General features: G+C 39.8%; 4 protein-coding genes across 9 annotated transcripts; 2 read left to right on the plus strand and 2 right to left on the minus strand.

Moving 5' to 3' along the window:
- Positions 1 to 202: 202 nt before the first annotated feature.
- Positions 203 to 3,968, plus strand: LOC147317462 (uncharacterized). Of its 3 annotated transcripts, XM_086314435.1 has the most exons (10): positions 1,701 to 1,737; positions 1,834 to 2,044; positions 2,134 to 2,163; positions 2,298 to 2,417; positions 2,897 to 2,987; positions 3,109 to 3,170; positions 3,265 to 3,324; positions 3,433 to 3,513; positions 3,608 to 3,708; positions 3,816 to 3,968. In XM_086314435.1, the coding sequence occupies exons 5-10, from the start codon at positions 2,899 to 2,901 to the stop codon at positions 3,903 to 3,905; spliced, it is 483 nt and encodes a 160-aa protein (XP_086170561.1). In that variant the 5' UTR covers positions 1,701 to 1,737; positions 1,834 to 2,044; positions 2,134 to 2,163; positions 2,298 to 2,417; positions 2,897 to 2,898; the 3' UTR covers positions 3,906 to 3,968. The 3 variants fall into 3 exon arrangements, 2 of the variants coding, with proteins under 2 accessions (XP_086170561.1, XP_086170562.1); XM_086314436.1 differs by lacking the exon at positions 2,134 to 2,163 and having other exon boundaries at positions 1,723 to 1,737; positions 1,834 to 1,940; XR_015131843.1 differs by lacking the exons at positions 2,897 to 2,987; positions 3,109 to 3,170; positions 3,265 to 3,324; ... (1 more) ...; positions 3,608 to 3,708; positions 3,816 to 3,968 and adding exons at positions 203 to 861; positions 1,070 to 1,131; positions 1,226 to 1,285; positions 1,404 to 1,527 and having other exon boundaries at positions 1,613 to 1,737; positions 1,834 to 2,794.
- An 832-nt stretch (positions 3,969 to 4,800) lies between these two features.
- Positions 4,801 to 16,520, minus strand: LOC147317463 (uncharacterized). Of its 3 annotated transcripts, none has more exons than XM_086314428.1 (5): positions 16,386 to 16,520; positions 7,381 to 7,556; positions 6,070 to 6,199; positions 5,718 to 5,851; positions 4,801 to 5,645 (listed from the first exon to the last, which is right to left on the minus strand). In XM_086314428.1, the coding sequence occupies exons 2-5, from the start codon at positions 7,498 to 7,500 to the stop codon at positions 4,869 to 4,871; spliced, it is 1,161 nt and encodes a 386-aa protein (XP_086170554.1). In that variant the 5' UTR covers positions 7,501 to 7,556; positions 16,386 to 16,520; the 3' UTR covers positions 4,801 to 4,868. The 3 variants fall into 3 exon arrangements, with proteins under 3 accessions (XP_086170554.1, XP_086170555.1, XP_086170553.1); XM_086314429.1 differs by lacking the exon at positions 16,386 to 16,520 and adding an exon at positions 6,813 to 6,971 and having other exon boundaries at positions 7,381 to 7,509; XM_086314427.1 differs by lacking the exon at positions 16,386 to 16,520 and having other exon boundaries at positions 7,381 to 7,679.
- Positions 11,227 to 12,976, plus strand: LOC147317464 (uncharacterized). Its single transcript, XM_086314434.1, has 7 exons — positions 11,227 to 11,425; positions 11,905 to 11,995; positions 12,117 to 12,178; positions 12,273 to 12,332; positions 12,441 to 12,521; positions 12,616 to 12,716; positions 12,824 to 12,976. The coding sequence occupies exons 2-7, from the start codon at positions 11,907 to 11,909 to the stop codon at positions 12,911 to 12,913; spliced, it is 483 nt and encodes a 160-aa protein (XP_086170560.1). The 5' UTR covers positions 11,227 to 11,425; positions 11,905 to 11,906; the 3' UTR covers positions 12,914 to 12,976.
- On the minus strand, positions 13,806 to 16,520 carry LOC147317465 (uncharacterized). 2 transcript variants are annotated; one of them, XM_086314432.1, is made up of 5 exons: positions 16,386 to 16,514; positions 15,818 to 15,976; positions 15,075 to 15,204; positions 14,723 to 14,856; positions 13,806 to 14,650 (listed from the first exon to the last, which is right to left on the minus strand). In XM_086314432.1, exons 2-5 carry the CDS (start codon positions 15,818 to 15,820, stop codon positions 13,874 to 13,876), a joined length of 1,044 nt encoding a protein of 347 aa, XP_086170558.1. In that variant the 5' UTR covers positions 15,821 to 15,976; positions 16,386 to 16,514; the 3' UTR covers positions 13,806 to 13,873. The 2 variants fall into 2 exon arrangements, with proteins under 2 accessions (XP_086170558.1, XP_086170557.1); XM_086314431.1 differs by lacking the exon at positions 15,818 to 15,976 and having other exon boundaries at positions 16,386 to 16,520.
- Positions 16,521 to 18,922: the final 2,402 nt, after the last annotated feature.

Here is an 18,922-nt window from a genome sequence, read left to right on the forward strand (position 1 = left end):
TTATATTTCACTAAAAAACGATCTAATATGCATGTCCACATAATAATTATTATAATTATAATATATTAAAAAACACACGCTGTATTTTAAAGAACATACATTAAGAAGCAGATATAAAGTTGGATTTTACAGCAGTAAAATGATTGTATCTCTACAGTTTAAAAATGTAATAAGCTTTGCCCTGCACAGGGTGGATAGTGAAACAAATGGAATCATCATAATGACATTATTTCATATTTATTACTTCCCCCTCCTCATTGCTTTATTATTGTAGCTCTAGTAATAAATAATAATGTAAGGATTCTGGATCAGCACCATGATGCCCATAGTATATACAGTATTCTGAAGAAGGTCTAAAATGTCACTGTGTGTGCGTGCGTGTGTGTGTTTTATGTATATGGATTATTTTAAATTATTACTCATGATATAACATTGTCCAGACATGGCTGGTAAGGACATGAGGAGGAAACAGTAGGAGCTGTGTGAGGCTACTAAAGGCAGTGCTATAACATTTTTCTCTCATCATTTTATTATAGATTAAGTGCAAGAGTTGTTAGGTGTGGATAATTAAATTATAGTTTATTGCAATAGCAAGTTGTGCCTTGTTCTCAGATAGACAGCAAGTGGAGAGTGATATATGAAAAGATGGGATGGAAGGAAGAAGAGAAGCAAAGAGTGATTCACAGGCAGAGCCTAAGCGCTGTCACCAATCTTTGCATTTAGTTATTATCTCATGACACTTGTTTAATCAGCTACCATCTCTCCTATGGACTTTTTAATGTCTACAGTCTCAGATCAACACAGCCCTGCCCTCCAGCACTATCCACAGCAACCCCTCAACAGCAACATTGTACCCATCAGGTAAAACATCGGCTACGTTTGCTTTGCCTTGTTGCCCATATTAGATTCTTGATGAATGTGTGTTGTTGTTATTCAGCCTGGCTCAATGTGCCCCTTTTTAGCTTTAAGCACCCGCCCCTTTAAACCTCTCTGCACGGCCCTGCTTGGTACCGACAATGTAAATCTTCACCTGTAGAATAAGTCTTTAAACTTGTGTGTCATCTTTTAGGGTCTTCTGTCAGAGAAAATACAGGAGACAAGATCCCTTTATGAACCCTCACACACAGCAAAGTAAGGACCACTACTCAATTTTAACATTATTTAAAATGGAAGAAGAAGATTCTGTTATCAAACTGTAAACTCACCTGTGGTTCTCTCTTTGCAGACAAAACAAGATTTTTAAAGCACATCATCACTTTCTTGATGCTGCCCCTTCTGACTTTTGGTGAGTGACTCAGAACCTTCTGATTCTATACTGTCAGACAGTCCTTTCTAACACACAAGTAAAACTGGCCCATTTGTACTCACATCCACCCCTAACCTCTCTACTTTGTGTCTCCCAGGAATTGTGAGCTACACAATTTTCACCAAAAGCAAACAATTAGTAACGTACGTCTCTGAGGCAACAGATGACAGAGGTTCATCCTGTGGCAGACACTCTGCCAAATTTCACCTCAGAATCTCAAGGTAAGGATCTTCATCTGTTTCATCATTTATACATGAATGTACACAAAGAACACAAATAATTTGTCTGTGATTTGTGTGAATTCAGGAGTCATGATCCTAAGCGACGTCTCCTCGTGGACATACTTGCCTAGAGAGAACTCTGCAAAGTGGTGGTTGTGCAAATTTATGCACTGGGTGGACCCCACCAGGGCCAAGAGGAGAGTAATCCAAGTAAGAATGACATAGTTTGCACAGCAAGATTTAAAGTGATATAACATGGAGAAAAAGTTTACATTTATGAACTGTATACACACATGGCCGCCACAGCCACCAGGTCCAACTCCAGGAGGATGTCCTGGAACAGGAGATTCACATCATGGATGTTCAGCCGACAAATCTGCAGGAGCTTTGTGTGATCAAAATCTCAGAGGAAGGTACCCAGCTCCTTGTTGAATCTGTGCCACAAAGATTAAGCTGGCTCTGGAGGCAACAGTAGGCCCAACCCAGTACTAGTAAGGTGTACTTAATAAAATGCCCGGTGAGTGTAAAACTGCAGTATAGTATTAGTCAAGCTTTATTTATTTATTTTATTAAGCTGTTTTTTTTTATTTTGTGCATTTTTTTAAGATGCGGTCGGGAAAAAGTTGCGGTTGACAGGTGATGTGAAAAAATGACGAATTATAGCAACTCTGCTGACAGTGTTTACACGTGCTTCCATGGCAACTGCGTCAGACAGAATGTTATTGGATTTGAAAAAAAATAAATTTATTAGTAAACCTTCATGTTTGCAGCATTCAGCATACTCAGCATACTCAGATACCTGTGATTGCAGCGAGAGAGAGAAAAAACGACAAGCATACACTGATCCACTAAAGATCAGCCAGAGACAGGTGAACACCTGATCCCTAAAGGTATGAGCTTGGTGCACATTGCTTTAAAGACTTATTGCAGCAGAGATGCAAAGATTTGTTTTACCTCCTAAGACCTGAACTCTTTCATGGCATGCCTTTTTAATTTCTCTTTGTTATTTGGGCTGTAAAAACAAAGAATTACTTTTTTTTGTTTGTTTCGACCTGATTTTTGTTTCTGAGAAAAATGAGATCCACATATGAGGACATTCACTTTAAATCTCAATGGCAGTATAATGTCCTCATAAGTGGATATCAGCCCCTTGTAGAGCAAAATTTTGCATTTTGGTCTAGACAACCCAAAATGTGTTGTGTGCACATATGTGGAGGCCAGGTCTTAGGATGTTAAATATATTGAATGATTCTAAGTAGAGAAAGTAAACAGCTTTTAATAATAAGTTTTGATTTTACATAGTGATGAATGCATCTTGTGTTTAAAGAGTGAATCACTGATCATTTTCTGTCTTTCTGCCATTTTACAGTTATGGCACGAAGAAGCCTCCGCCTGCAGGAGTCAGGCTATTATAGGGAAGACGGAGCTCCAAATATTTCATATAAAGAGACCTCATACAAGTATGTGTGTGGATGCTTTTGGGACTGCACGCTACATTCTGGATAAAACATCCTCAGGCGTACCGACGGTGTAAATCTTCACCTGTAGAATAAGTCTTTAAACTTGTGTGTCATCTTTTAGGGTCTTCCGTCGGAGAAAACATAGGAGACGAGGTCCCTTTATGAACCCTCGCATACAGCAAAGTAAGGACCACTACTCAATTTTCACATCATTTAGAATGAGAGAAGAAGATTCTGTTATCAGACTGTAAACTCCCCTGTGGTTCTCTCTTTGCAGACAAAACAAGACTTTTAAAGCACATCATCACTTTCTTGATGCTGCCCCTTCTGACTTTTGGTGAGTGAGTCAGAACTTTCTGTCAGACAATCCTTCCTAACACACAAGTAAAACCTGGACCATTTGTCCCCACATCCACCCCTAACCTCTCTACTTCGTGTCTCTTAGGAATTGTGAGCTGCACAATTTCCATAAACAGCAAGAAAGAAGCAGAAACAGCAGACACTCAGCCAATTTTTGAATCTCAAGGTAAAGATCGCCATCTTCATCTGTCTCATCATCATTTATACATGAATGTACACAAAGAAAACAAATAATTTGTCTGTGATTTGTGTGAATTCAGGAGCCATGATCCAAAGCGGGGTTTCCTCATGGACAGAGAACTCTGTGCGCAAATGTATGCAGTGGGTGGACCCCTCCAGGGCCAGTAGAAGAGTAATCCAAGTAAGAATGACATAGTTTGCACAGCAAGATTTAAAGTGATATAACATGGAGAAAAAGTTTACATTTATGAACTCTGGGCAGCGTAATAATTAATTTTCTTTCCTCAGGAATATTTACCTGGGCCTCCAGGGAACTGCTGGCCCCTGCAGGACAATTCCTGTAAATTGTCCTGCACAGAGATGAGTGGGGAGGAGTAAATGTGTTTCAAATGTTCTTTTGTACTTTTTAATGTGTTTCAAATAAATAAATTTTGTGTCTTAAAAAAGTTTTAGAACACGTCGCAGCATTTCCTTTTATGTGATATGGTTGGATCATAACGTGGTGGTGTAAAAATAATGTTTACACCACCAAGGTGATTCCCAAAGAACCTTTAGCCATGAACCTGGCATATCTCAGGATAGTGTGCATTGTATCAATAAAATAAATCAGAAGAAACTGGACAAGTGGAGGACCTAAAAACCCAAAAACTAGCCCACAGCAGATAAACAGTACCTGAAAATCAGTGACAACGGGTCTGATGGAGAGATGAATCCATATTTTACATTTTTGGTTCAAATCATCGTCACAATATACAGACAAGTTCAGAAGAGAGGTACAACTGTATCTTCTGCTACTGTGTGTAAAACATGGTGGAGGCTCTGTCATAGAGCTGCATTTCAGCCAGTGGTGCCAGAGATTTAATCAAAACTGATTGAACTGTGAACCCAGAAAAGTACAGTCAGATTTTGATCCACCAGTCAATACCACCTGGAAATATCTGATGGTCAGAGGTTTTATTTTTTTAGCATAACAGTGACCCCAAGCACACTGTCAATGCAGCAAAAACAAACCTAGACAGTAAAAACACAATGAAACACTAATAAAGGTGGTCACAACCAGATACTGACTTTAAGCTTGTTTGGATCTCAGCCACTGTTCTTTCTATATTAGATAGTGTGTTTTGATCAATCTCCACCCATATCTCTTTTCCTAGCAAAAGTAAGAAATGAAAATCTGGAGATTTTTTCAGGGTACTGTGTAACAAATGTTTTTGCTAATACTGAACCTTACCCAACCTAAGAGGAGTCATATGTATAGTAATGTACACACACGCACAAAATAAACCTTTATTTGAATATAAAACGTTGTTCCATTGAAAAACAGGTCTTATGTTGACACTTTTACCTGCATATAAGACTGGAGTACAACACATGAGCTACGCCAGTGATGAGGTTGTGGTTGGCAAACTCGAGGATGAGGAGCAGGATTGGGTATTCGCTGCGTCTCTTTTCAAGGCTGAAGTCCTCACTTAAGCCCATCCAGTGAAGCAGCAGCGTCCGCATCGCTTCAGGGAACAGCTCTGTGGCTAGTTCCTCAGCAGGTGGCAGGTCGCTGATGCGCTCAATGTGCTGAAGTTTAAAGCCCTCCACCTTCTGGCTGATGCTGCTGTTGGCTGCATGAAACTGCTGGCCAAGCCAACGTCCTATACAAGTGAGCAGGCTGCTTGAATACACTGGGCCCCAGTCTTTGGCCTTTAGCAGAGCCAGCACAATCTCCGTCGCATCTTTTTCTTCAAGTCTCCCATTTATGTAGCGATCAATGTTCTCCAAAAGCAGCAAGACCGTCTCCAGCTGCTCTGAGCAGCTTCGAGGCTCCGAGGAGAACTGTTCATCCAAGCGGTGCAATTTTTGTCTCACTGTGGATATTACTACTTCTCTTTGCTCAGATTGTAAGCTCTGCTTGGGAAGAGAACAATAATCATGATCTGCTGATGTGTCAGCAGTGTCCATGCTACTAACATCTACCACGTCCTTGTCAGCCTGGAAATAAGGAGGCTGTGATATTACACCCTTTGATTGTGAGTCACGCTGGCTGAGCGACCCTGAAGGGTCCAGCTGCACGCTGAGGCTGTAACTCACTTCCAGAGGGCTGTCACTGATCTGTGCTTTCCAGACATCCTAGGGGACAGATGTGATTAAAACATGCATTGTGACAGAAAAATAAAATTATCACGTATACATGATGTTTACCTGGAAATTCTCCAGCACAGCAAGCTGATCTTGCTTACTGTACAACTCAAAGGCTACTCGAAAAAGTCCCTGAATGCTGTAGAACCACAGGCTGTTATTTGCAGAGGGTACCTTCAAGCCGTGAAACCTGAAAGCTTGAACACAATCAGGGGGATCAGTGTGACAATGTGTCTGTCCTGGTGGGTGACTTTTACCTAAAAATAAGGTGCATATCAATGCGATAGCATGAGCTTGTCTATGTTTATTTCCCCCTAGTCATATTTATTTCATTTGATTGTCTACACCCACCCCGTGGTTTTAGAGGCACAGGTGTAGTTAATGTTTAACTTCCACTGGTATGTCTGTATTTTACCTGAGGAAAAAGTTATTTTTGTTGCAAGGCCTTTCTTGGCAAACTTGGCATGGTGTCTTGGATGGTTTTCTGTACGCACATCAGTCTTTGAGAGGAGATCGGCTCCCAAATAGAGCGGAATCGTTGAACCCTGAAACAGAGAGGATGAATATAAGCCACCGCCGTATAAAGCCTGACAATAACGTACACTGCCTGACCATGTTAATGGTATACATGCTCAACTGCTCATTAATGTGAGTCTATAATAAGCCAATGACATGCCAGCACCCCAGTGCATTTGTGCATGTAGACATGACCAAGACAACCCGCTGAAGTTCAACGTGAGCATCAGAATGGAGAAAAAACATGATTTAAGTGACTTTGAATGTGACATGGTTGTTGGGACTTTAGCCACACAAACATGCTTTTACAGAGAATTTCTCTGGGTGAAAATGTCTTGATGCCAGAGGTCAAAGTAGTCTGGCCAGACTTTTGAGTTTTCAGCTGACAGGAAGGCAAGAACCACTCAAACAACCACTCATCCCACCTAAATTATGCAGAAGAGCATCTGCGAATGGACAACATGTTGAAGCTTTTAGCAGATGGACTACAGCAGAAGAAATCCACACTGGGTGTCACTCCTGTCAGCTAAGAAAAGAAACTGACGCTACATTTTGCGGGTTTGGGTGGAGCAAAGTTTAATTTGGGACTCTTAGTGCCAACTGAACAGAATTTCAACAGGCTACTTGAGTATTGTTGCTCACCATGTCCAGCTTTTATGACCACAGTTTACCCATCTTCTGCTTCCAGGAGGATAACATAGCATGTCACAAAGCTCAAATAATCTCAAACTGGCAGCGAAAATGAGTTCACTGTACACACATGGCCGCCACAGCCACCAGGTCCAACTCCAGGAGGATGTCCTGGAACAGGAGATTCACATCATGGATGTTCAGCCGACAAATCTGCAGGAGCTGTGTGTGATCAAAATCTCAGAGGAAGGTACCCAGCTCCTTGTTGAATCTGTGCCACAAAGATTTAAGCTGGCTCTGGAGGCAACAGTAGGCCCAACCCAGTACTAGTAAGGTGTACTTAATAAAATGCCCGATGAGTGTAAAACTGCAGTATAGTATTAGTCAAGCTTTATTTATTTATTTATTTATTTTACTAAGCTGTTTTTTGTTTTTAGTTAGCTACAGTACTTATTTGTTAAACATTACTTATCACTATCCAATTAGAAAGTCTGCGACCGTCCTGCAAGTAAGGAGATGTGTTTATTATGCTGGTGGTAATACATCACCCTCTTGGACTACCTGTGAAGCATTAACTCACCTGTTTGGTGCTCTCTGTCAGTCTGAACGATGTCAGACCCACCAGGTGAATGAAACGAATCCTCCTCGCGCCCCCGTCCCGCTGCGGTAACGTCAGAGGGATAACCGAGCAACCTGACATTACTGGAAGTCTCAATTAAGTGCTGTCCCATAGAAATGTTCCTGCGGGAAGAGTCACTGCAAATCAAAGTAATAAAAAGATCAACACAAATGACTGCACACGAAACAGAAACAAAAACATATGCTTTAAACCCTCAGCGATGACTCGCAGGGTAAGGTTTGCTTTACACATGCGCGAACTTTTACGTACTTCCTGTCATCGCTACAGATTAGAAAGAGCCGTTTCCTGGCTGGTGTCGCTTTTAACTTTATCTAATTCTTCTTTAAAATACTTTCCTGCAAAACAAATTGGAAAAATACACAGTACAACTGCATTAATGAGAAAAAAATATATAAAAGAAAATGAATATGAATTCCACAAGAAGTCTTTTTTTTTTTCTTTTGGCGACAGTGTTTTAAAATATAAACCACTATCTTTTTTCTTCTTTTCTTTTTTTAAAAGCAGAATAAAAGGGTGAGAATTTTATGTTTGATAAATAATCAACAAATGAATGCTGTACATTACTGGAGAAACTGGGACAGGTAAAAAAAAAAAACAATAACTTATGGTCTTTAGTTTTGGTTTTTTTATGTTGTTAGGTCTAACTTTAAATTATTATAAGACAAATCCTTACATGGTTCTGTTCCAACCATATAAGGATTTGTCTTTGATGTTTGTGGCATAATTACTAATAACAGAGTTTGTAATATGTATTCATTGTTTAATAGCTAATAATCAAATGCAGAGAGATGTATAAACACATAGTGAGTGAGAAAGGTGACTGAAGAGGAAACACTCAATGCATCCCCTAGAAGCCAACACCTATTGCAGTGTAACTAAGGGAGGATTCAGGGTCACCGGATCCAGTCCTAAGTATACACTTTATTAAAGTTTTAAATCTAATCTTAACAGCAGAGACGGCGTCTGTGTCCTGAATCCAAACTGAGAGCTGGTTCTACAGAAGAGGGGTCTGAAAGCTGAAGAAGGCTGTGCCTCCCATTCTACTTTTAAATGCTCTATGAACCACAAGTAAAACAGCAGTCTGAGAATGAAGAGCTTGTCAGCGGTGATACAGTACAATAGGGTCATTAAGATGGGGAATGATTATTCAGCACCTTGTATGTGAGGAACAGGATTTTAAATTTGATTACAGATTAAACAGAGAAAGGAGAGTGCAATATAGAAATATGCTCTCTCTTTCTAGTTCCTGTCAGTACTCTTGCTGCAGCATTTTGGATCAACTGAAGGCTCTTCAGAGAGTTTAGTCATCCAGGTCTTTATGTCTTTAAGACATTCCTGCAGTTTTAACTAGTTGGTGTGTTGAATGAAAAGATTGCATAAAAATGTGAGGAGCTAAAGCGTTTTTAACACAATCCCTTAATTTCAGGGGATTCAAAGTAATTGACAAATTAAATAACAGAAAAATAAATGTCCATTTCTAATACTTGATTAAAAAAGACCCTTTACTTACAATGACAGCCTAGTTCTTGAACTCATGGACATCACCAGATGCTGGGCTTCCTCCTTTTTAATGCCCTGTCAGGCCTTTACTGCAGCGGCTTTCAGTTGCTGTTTGTTTGTGGGCCTTTCTGTTCAAAGTTTGTCTTCAACAAGTGAAATGTATGCTCAACTGGGATAAGATCAGGTGACTGACTTAGGCATTTAAGAATATTCCAATTCTGACAAATTGCAAACTCCCCTAACAGAGGCAAAGTAAAGGAAGGATCTGTGCAATGAAAGCTGGAAAGTCACCAGGAATAGATGGCCTCCCAGCAGAGTTTTATCACAAATTTAGAGATTTGCTACGTCCATTTTTAACTGAGTATTACATGAAGCCTTTGAATATGGACGGCCCCCTGCAAGTTTTAATCTGGCCATAATATCAGTAGTTCCAAAGGCGACAAAGATTTAACGGATCCAGGCAATTACAGACTGATAAATTTAATCAATGTGGATTACAAAATTCTATCCAAAGTACTAACAATGAGGCTGGAGGTTGTACTACCACAAATTATTCATAAAGATCAAGTAGGGTTTATCAAGAATAGACACAAATCCTGCACTGGCTCCATATTTAAATGCACAGAAGGACTTGATACGGTGGAGTGGAAATATCTGTTTAGGACCCTGGAAAAATTTGAATTAGGCGACAACTTTTGCAGATGGATTAGAACCATATATTTGAGGCCAGAAGAAGCTGTATTTACGAATGGGGTACTCTCTCCTTTTTTGAGTATTTCTAGATCAACACGTCAAGGATGTAATTTAGGTCCATTTCTATTTACCATCTTTTCAGAGCCATTAGCTATTCAGAGAAAATGCAGAGATTAAAGGTGTATTTGGGGGAGGTAGAGAACACAAATTGTTCCTGTACACAGATGATGTTCTGGTATTAAGCCAAGACCCTGCTAATTATATCACAACACTATTAGAGGTGACTGATAATTATTCACTGTTTTTGGAGTACAAAGTTAATTGGCATAAATCAGAGGTGATGCCAGTTTCCCAAACTTGTAGTCATAACCTAATATTGGGCTTTAACTTTAAGTGGGTGGACAAAGGAATGAAGTGTCTTGGAAATGAATTGAACCCAAATATTGAGGATATTATGGCTAACAGTGTGGGAAAATTAATAAGCAAAATCAATAAAAATTTGGATAAATTGAGTAAACTAGTTTGACATTGTGGGGAAAAGTAAACAGTAAAAATGGTTATATCAACAGTCATCAGCTATTATACAGGAATGTTGCCCATGTGTATCCCGCGACAGATGTTCCAAAGCTATAATAATATGATAAAAGATTTTCTTTGGAAGGGTTCGAACCCCTTATTAACATTAATCGACTTTCCCAACCAAAAAAAAGAAGAGGGAATAGACCTAGGCAATATAGAGTATTAAAGCATCTCTTTTAAAAATGGCTAGATTAGGCAAACATTGCGCAATGAAAACCGATATAGATTGGATTTTAATAGAACAAGAGCTTGCATCTCCATCCACACCAATTTATATTTTATCACAAAAAGTAAATAAAGAGGGTAAGATGCAAAATCCTATTTTGAAATTTCAAAAATGGTGTGGTTGGACGTGCATAAAAATATAAACTTGTGCCTTAAAAGTATGCCACCTTGTGGGATAATCTTAAAATAAAAATTGGTAAGCAGACTGTTTACTGGGCACAATGGCTAAGAAGAGGTATCAGAACTGTTGTGACTTATTTGAGGGAGATTTTTTCATGTCATATGAGAATATTACAAATAAGTTTTGTTTGGAGCGCTATTGTCATTTTTGGAAGTATTTACAAATAAGAAACTGTTTAAAAGGAAGAGTTACAATAACACACGAAAGTAACCCGATAGATAAGGAGGGATTTATGCAGCACAAAATTCTTAATATATATTATTATACTCCTTCAGCGCTGTATTGAATGGGTGTTGGTAGAGAGGACTTGTGTTGGAAATGTCGACAAGTAAAGGTACTGATACACGCCCTCTGGGAATGCCGGCTGTTTTTTCCAGTTTGGAACAGTGTATTGAATTATATGCAGGGATGGATACCTTGTAATTTGTCCAGATCACCTAAATCATGTCTACTGGGAGACAAAGGAGAGATGCCACAGTTAAATAAACACCAGTTTAGAGTGTTAAGCACTGCATTGGTAACGTGCATTTTTTTTAAGAGGGAAAAAGTTGCGGTGATGTGAAAAAATGACGAATTATAGCAACTCTGCTGACAGTGTTTACACGTGCTTCCATGGCAACTGTGTCAGACAGAATGTTTTTGGATTTGAAAAAAAATAAATTTATTAGTAAACCTTCGTGTTTGCAGCATTCAGCATACTCAGCATACTCAGATACCTGTGATTGCAGCGAGAGAGAGAAAAAACGACAAGCATACACTGATCCACTAAAGATCAGCCAGAGACAGGTGAACACCTGATCCCTAAAGGTATGAGCTTGGTGCACATTGCTTTAAAGACTTATTGCAGCAGAGATGCAAAGCTTTGTTTTACCTCCTAAGACCTGAACTCTTTCATGGCATGCCTTTTTAATTTCTCTTTGTTATTTGGGCTGTAAAAACAAAGAATTACTTTTTTTTGTTTGTTTCGACCTGATTTTTGTTTCTGAGAAAAATGAGATCCACATATGAGGACATTCACTTTAAATCTCAATGGCAGTATAATGTCCTCATAAGTGGATATCAGCCCCTTGTAGAGCAAAATTTTGCATTTTGGTCTAGACAACCCAAAATGTGTTGTGTGCACATATGTGGAGGCCAGGTCTTAGGATGTTAAATATATTGAATGATTCTAAGTAGAGAAAGTAAACAGCTTTTAATAATAAGTTTTGATTTTACATAGTGATGAATGCATCTTGTGTTTAAAGAGTGAATCACTGATCATTTTCTGTCTTTCTGCCATTTTACAGTGATGGCACGAAGAAGCCTCCGCCTGCAGGAGTCAGGCTATTATAGGGAAGACGGAGCTCCAAATATTTCATATAAAGAGACCTCATACAAGTATGTGTGTGGATGCTTTTGGGACTGCACGCTACATTCTGGATAAAACATCCTCAGGCGTGCCGACGGTGTAAATCTTCACCTGTAGAATAAGTCTTTAAACTTGTGTGTCATCTTTTAGGGTCTTCCGTCGGAGAAAACATAGGAGACGAGGTCCCTTTATGAACCCTCGCATACAGCAAAGTAAGGACCACTACTCAATTTTAACATCATTTAGAATGAGAGAAGAAGATTCTGTTATCAGACTGTAAACTCCCCTGTGGTTCTCTCTTTGCAGACAAAACAAGACTTTTAAAGCACATCATCACTTTCTTGATGCTGCCCCTTCTGACTTTTGGTGAGTGAGTCAGAACTTTCTGTCAGACAATCCTTCCTAACACACAAGTAAAACCTGGACCATTTGTCCCCACATCCACCCCTAACCTCTCTACTTCGTGTCTCTTAGGAATTGTGAGCTGCACAATTTCCATAAACAGCAAAAAAGAAGCAGAAACAGCAGACACTCAGCCAATTTTTGAATCTCAAGGTAAAGATCGCCATCTTCATCTGTCTCATCATCATTTATACATGAATGTACACAAAGAAAACAAATAATTTGTCTGTGATTTGTGTGAATTCAGGAGCCATGATCCAAAGCGGGGTTTCCTCATGGACAGAGAACTCTGTGCGCAAATGTATGCAGTGGGTGGACCCCTCCAGGGCCAGTAGAAGAGTAATCCAAGTAAGAATGACATAGTTTGCACAGCAAGATTTAAAGTGATATAACATGGAGAAAAAGTTTACATTTATGAACTCTGGGCAGCGTAATAATTAATTTTCTTTCCTCAGGAATATTTACCTGGGCCTCCAGGGAACTGCTGGCCCCTGCAGGACAATTCCTGTAAATTGTCCTGCACAGAGATGAGTGGGGAGGAGTAAATGTGTTTCAAATGTTCTTTTGTACTTTTTAATGTGTTTCAAATAAATAAATTTTGTGTCTTAAAAAAGTTTTAGAACACGTCGCAGCATTTCCTTTTATGTGATATGGTTGGATCATAACGTGTTTCAAAAATAATGTTTACACCACCAAGGTGATTCCCAAAGAACCTTTAGCCATGAACCTGGCATATCTCAGGATAGTGTGCATTGTATCAATAAAATAAATCAGAAGAAACTGGACAAGTGGAGGACCTAAAAACCCAAAAACTAGCCCACAGCAGATAAACAGTACCTGAAAATCAGTGACAACGGGTCTGATGGAGAGATGAATCCATATTTTACATTTTTGGTTCAAATCATCGTCACGATATACAGACAAGTTCAGAAGAGAGGTACAACTGTATCTTCTGCTACTGTGTGTAAAACATGGTGGAGGCTCTGTCACAGAGCTGCATTTCAGCCAGTGGTGCCAGAGATTTAATCAAAACTGACTGAACTGTGAACCCAGAAAAGTACAGTCAGATTTTGATCCACCAGTCAATACCACCTGGAAATATCTGATGGTCAGAGGTTTTATTTTTTTAGCATAACAGTGACCCCAAGCACACTGTCAATGCAGCAAAAACATACCTAGACAGTAAAAACACAATGAAACACTAATAAAGGTGGTCACAACCAGATACTGACTTTAAGCTTGTTTGGATCTCAGCCACTGTTCTTTCTATATTAGATAGTGTGTTTTGATCAATCTCCACCCATATCTCTTTTCCTAGCAAAAGTAAGAAATGAGAATCTGGAGATTTTTTCAGGGTACTGTGTAACAAATGTTTTTGCTAATACTGAACCTTACCCAACCTAAGAGGAGTCATATGTATAGTAATGTACACACACGCACAAAATAAACCTTTATTTGAATATAAAACGTTGTTCCATTGAAAAACAGGTCTTATGTTGACACTTTTACCTGCATATAAGACTGGAGTACAACACATGAGCTACGCCAGTGATGAGGTTGTGGTTGGCAAACTCGAGGATGAGGAGCAGGATTGGGTATTCGCTGCGTCTCTTTTCAAGGCTGAAGTCCTCACTTAAGCCCATCCAGTGAAGCAGCAGCGTCCGCATCGCTTCAGGGAACAGCTCTGTGGCTAGTTCCTCAGCAGGTGGCAGGTCGCTGATGCGCTCAATGTGCTGAAGTTTAAAGCCCTCCACCTTCTGGCTGATGCTGCTGTTGGCTGCATGAAACTGCTGGCCAAGCCAACGTCCTATACAAGTGAGCAGGCTGCTTGAATACACTGGGCCCCAGTCTTTGGCCTTTAGCAGAGCCAGCACAATCTCCGTCGCATCTTTTTCTTCAAGTCTCCCATTTATGTAGCGATCAATGTTCTCCAAAAGCAGCAAGACCGTCTCCAGCTGCTCTGAGCAGCTTCGAGGCTCCGAGGAGAACTGTTCATCCAAGCGGTGCAATTTTTGTCTCACTGTGGATATTACTACTTCTCTTTGCTCAGATTGTAAGCTCTGCTTGGGAAGAGAACAATAATCATGATCTGCTGATGTGTCAGCAGTGTCCATGCTACTAACATCTACCACGTCCTTGTCAGCCTGGAAATAAGGAGGCTGTGATATTACACCCTTTGATTGTGAGTCACGCTGGCTGAGCGACCCTGAAGGGTCCAGCTGCACGCTGAGGCTGTAACTCACTTCCAGAGGGCTGTCACTGATCTGTGCTTTCCAGACATCCTAGGGGACAGATGTGATTAAAACATGCATTGTGACAGAAAAATAAAATTATCACGTATACATGATGTTTACCTGGAAATTCTCCAGCACAGCAAGCTGATCTTGCTTACTGTACAACTCAAAGGCTACTCGAAAAAGTCCCTGAATGCTGTAGAACCACAGGCTGTTATTTGCAGAGGGTACCTTCAAGCCGTGAAACCTGAAAGCTTGAACACAATCAGGGGGATCAGTGTGACAATGTGTCTGTCCTGGTGGGTGACTTTTACCTAAAAATAAGGTGCATATCAATGCGATAGCATGAGCTTGTCTATGTTTATTTCCCCCTAGTCATATTTATTTCATTTGATTGTCTACACCCACCCCGTGGTTTTAGAGGCACAGGTGTAGTTAATGTTTAACTTCCACTGGTATGTCTGTATTTTACCTGAGGAAAAAGTTATTTTTGTTGCAAGGCCTTTCTTGGCAAACTTGGCATGGTGTCTTGGATGGTTTTCTGTACGCACATCAGTCTTTGAGAGGAGATCGGCTCCCAAATAGAGCGGAATCGTTGAACCCTGAAACAGAGAGGATGAATATAAGCCACCGCCGTATAAAGCCTGACAATAACGTACACTGCCTGACCATGTTAATGGTATACATGCTCAACTGCTCATTAATGTGAGTCTATAATAAGCCAATGACATGCCAGCACCCCAGTGCATTTGTGCATGTAGACATGACCAAGACAACCCGCTGAAGTTCAACGCGAGCATCAGAATGGAGAAAAAACATGATTTAAGTGACTTTGAATGTGACATGGTTGTTGGGACTTTAGCCACACAAACATGCTTTTACAGAGAATTTCTCTGGGTGAAAATGTCTTGATGCCAGAGGTCAAAGTAGTCTGGCCAGACTTTTGAGTTTTCAGCTGACAGGAAGGCAAGAACCACTCAAACAACCACTCATCCCACCTAAATTATGCAGAAGAGCATCTGCGAATGGACAACATGTTGAAGCTTTTAGCAGATGGACTACAGCAGAAGAAATCCACACTGGGTGTCACTCCTGTCAGCTAAGAAAAGAAACTGACGCTACATTTTGCGGGTTTGGGTGGAGCAAAGTTTAATTTGGGACTCTTAGTGCCAACTGAACAGAATTTCAACAGGCTACTTGAGTATTGTTGCTCACCATGTCCAGCTTTTATGACCACAGTTTACCCATCTTCTGCTTCCAGGAGGATAACATAGCATGTCACAAAGCTCAAATAATCTCAAACTGGCAGCGAAAATGAGTTCACTGTACACACATGGCCGCCACAGCCACCAGGTCCAACTCCAGGAGGATGTCCTGGAACAGGAGATTCACATCATGGATGTTCAGCCGACAAATCTGCAGGAGCTGTGTGTGATCAAAATCTCAGAGGAAGGTACCCAGCTCCTTGTTGAATCTGTGCCACAAAGATTTAAGCTGGCTCTGGAGGCAACAGTAGGCCCAACCCAGTACTAGTAAGGTGTACTTAATAAAATGCCCGATGAGTGTAAAACTGCAGTATAGTATTAGTCAAGCTTTATTTATTTATTTATTTATTTTACTAAGCTGTTTTTTGTTTTTAGTTAGCTACAGTACTTATTTGTTAAACATTACTTATCACTATCCAATTAGAAAGTCTGCGACCGTCCTGCAAGTAAGGAGATGTGTTTATTATGCTGGTGGTAATACATCACCCTCTTGGACTACCTGTGAAGCATTAACTCACCTGTTTGGTGCTCTCTGTCAGTCTGAACGATGTCAGACCCACCAGGTGAATGAAACGAATCCTCCTCGCGCCCCCGTCCCGCTGCGGTAACGTCAGAGGGATAACCGAGCAACCTGACATTACTGGAAGTCTCAATTAAGTGCTGTCCCATAGAAATGTTCCTGCGGGAAGAGTCACTGCAAATCAAAGTAATAAAAAGATCAACACAAATGACTGCACACGAAACAGAAACAAAAACATATGCTTTAAACCCTCAGCGATGACTCGCAGGGTAAGGTTTGCTTTACACATGCGCGAACTTTTACGTACTTCCTGTCATCGCTACAGATTAGAAAGAGCCGTTTCCTGGCTGGTGTCGCTTTTAACTTTATCTAATTCTTCTTTAAAATACTTTCCTGCAAAACAAATTGGAAAAATACACAGTACAACTGCATTAATGAGAAAAAATATATAAAAGAAAATGAATATGAATTCCACAAGAAGTCTTTTTTTTTTCTTTTGGCGACAGTGTTTTAAAATATAAACCACTATCTTTTTTCTTCTTTTCTTTTTTTAAAAGCAGAATAAAAGGGTGAGAATTTTATGTTTGATAAATAATCAACAAATGAATGCTGTACATTACTGGAGAAACTGGGACAGGTAAAAAAAAAAAACAATAACTTATGGTCTTTAGTTTTGGTTTTTTTATGTTGTTAGGTCTAACTTTAAATTATTATAAGACAAATCCTTACATGGTTCTGTTCCAACCATATAAGGATTTGTCTTTGATGTTTGTGGCATAATTACTAATAACAGAGTTTGTAATATGTATTCATTGTTTAATAGCTAATAATCAAATGCAGAGAGATGTATAAACACATAGTGAGTGAGAAAGGTGACTGAAGAGGAAACACTCAATGCATCCCCTAGAAGCCAACACCTATTGCAGTGTAACTAAGGGAGGATTCAGGGTCACCGGATCCAGTCCTAAGTATACACTTTATTAAAGTTTTAAATCTAATCTTAACAGCAGAGACGGCGTCTGTGTCCTGAATCCAAACTGAGAGCTGGTTCTACAGAAGAGGGGTCTGAAAGCTGAAGAAGGCTGTGCCTCCCATTCTACTTTTAAATGCTCTATGAACCACAAGTAAAACAGCAGTCTGAGAATGAAGAGCTTGTCAGCGGTGATACAGTACAATAGGGTCATTAAGATGGGGAATGATTATTCAACACCTTGTATGTGAGGAACAGGATTTTAAATTTGATTACAGATTAAACAGAGAAAGGAGAGTGCAATATAGAAATATGCTCTCTCTTTCTAGTTCCTGTCAGTACTCTTGCTGCAGCATTTTGGATCAACTGAAGGCTCTTCAGAGAGTTTAGTCATCCAGGTCTTTATGTCTTTAAGACATTCCTGCAGTTTTAACTAGTTGGTGTGTTGAATGAAAAGATTGCATAAAAATGTGAGGAGCTAAAGCGTTTTTAACACAATCCCTTAATTTCAGGGGATTCAAAGTAATTGACAAATTAAATAACAGAAAAATAAATGTCCATTTCTAATACTTGATTAAAAAAAACCCTTTACTTACAATGACAGCCTAGTTCTTGAACTCATGGACATCACCAGATGCTGGGCTTCCTCCTTTTTAATGCCCTGTCAGGCCTTTACTGCAGCGGCTTTCAGTTGCTGTTTGTTTGTGGGCCTTTCTGTTCAAAGTTTGTCTTCAACAAGTGAAATGTATGCTCAACTGGGATAAGATCAGGTGACTGACTTAGGCATTTAAGAATATTCCAATTCTGACAAATTGCAAACTCCCCTAACAGAGGCAAAGTAAAGGAAGGATCTGTGCAATGAAAGCTGGAAAGTCACCAGGAATAGATGGCCTCCCAGCAGAGTTTTATCACAAATTTAGAGATTTGCTACGTCCATTTTTAACTGAGTATTACATGAAGCCTTTGAATATGGACGGCCCCCTGCAAGTTTTAATCTGGCCATAATATCAGTAGTTCCAAAGGCGACAAAGATTTAACGGATCCAGGCAATTACAGACTGATAAATTTAATCAATGTGGATTACAAAATTCTATCCAAAGTATTAACAATGAGGCTGGAGGTTGTACTACCACAAATTATTCATAAAGATCAAGTAGGGTTTATCAAGAATAGACACAAATCCTGCACTGGCTCCATATTTAAATGCACAGAAGGACTTGATACGGTGGAGTGGAAATATCTGTTTAGGACCCTGGAAAAATTTGAATTAGGCGACAACTTTTGCAGATGGATTAGAACCATATATTTGAGGCCAGAAGAAGCTGTATTTACGAATGGGGTACTCTCTCCTTTTTTGAGTATTTCTAGATCAACACGTCAAGGATGTAATTTAGGTCCACTTCTATTTACCATCTTTTCAGAGCCATTAGCTATTCAGAGAAAATGCAGAGATTAAAGGTGTATTTGGGGGAGGTAGAGAACACAAATTGTTCCTGTACACAGATGATGTTCTGGTATTAAGCCAAGACCCTGCTAATTATATCACAACACTATTAGAGGTGACT

This window comes from Aulonocara sp. 'chitande type north' Nkhata Bay, linkage group LG12 (assembly GCF_057382095.1).
Source record: "Aulonocara sp. 'chitande type north' Nkhata Bay isolate Kocher_YH1m ecotype deep benthic linkage group LG12, A_spYH_male_GT1.1, whole genome shotgun sequence".
Taxonomy (NCBI): domain Eukaryota; kingdom Metazoa; phylum Chordata; class Actinopteri; order Cichliformes; family Cichlidae; genus Aulonocara; species Aulonocara sp. 'chitande type north' Nkhata Bay.

Coding starts and splice junctions, on each gene's coding strand:
- LOC147317465 (XM_086314431.1), bottom strand. CDS start 16,505: ATGTCAGGTTGCTCGGTTATCCCTCTGACGTTACCGCAGCGGGACGGG. Junction 15,205..16,385: donor TGACAGAGAGCACCAAACAG/GTGAGTTAATGC, acceptor TCTCTGTTTCAG/GGTTCAACGATTCCGCTCTA. Junction 14,857..15,074: donor AAAAATAACTTTTTCCTCAG/GTAAAATACAGA, acceptor ATTGTGTTCAAG/CTTTCAGGTTTCACGGCTTG.
- LOC147317463 (XM_086314428.1), bottom strand. CDS start 7,500: ATGTCAGGTTGCTCGGTTATCCCTCTGACGTTACCGCAGCGGGACGGG. Junction 6,200..7,380: donor TGACAGAGAGCACCAAACAG/GTGAGTTAATGC, acceptor TCTCTGTTTCAG/GGTTCAACGATTCCGCTCTA. Junction 5,852..6,069: donor AAAAATAACTTTTTCCTCAG/GTAAAATACAGA, acceptor ATTGTGTTCAAG/CTTTCAGGTTTCACGGCTTG.
- LOC147317464 (XM_086314434.1), top strand. CDS start 11,907: ATGGCACGAAGAAGCCTCCGCCTGCAGGAGTCAGGCTATTATAGGGAA. Junction 11,996..12,116: donor TATAAAGAGACCTCATACAA/GTATGTGTGTGG, acceptor GTCATCTTTTAG/GGTCTTCCGTCGGAGAAAAC. Junction 12,179..12,272: donor GAACCCTCGCATACAGCAAA/GTAAGGACCACT, acceptor CTCTCTTTGCAG/ACAAAACAAGACTTTTAAAG.
- LOC147317462 (XM_086314435.1), top strand. CDS start 2,899: ATGGCACGAAGAAGCCTCCGCCTGCAGGAGTCAGGCTATTATAGGGAA. Junction 2,988..3,108: donor TATAAAGAGACCTCATACAA/GTATGTGTGTGG, acceptor GTCATCTTTTAG/GGTCTTCCGTCGGAGAAAAC. Junction 3,514..3,607: donor GCCAATTTTTGAATCTCAAG/GTAAAGATCGCC, acceptor GTGTGAATTCAG/GAGCCATGATCCAAAGCGGG.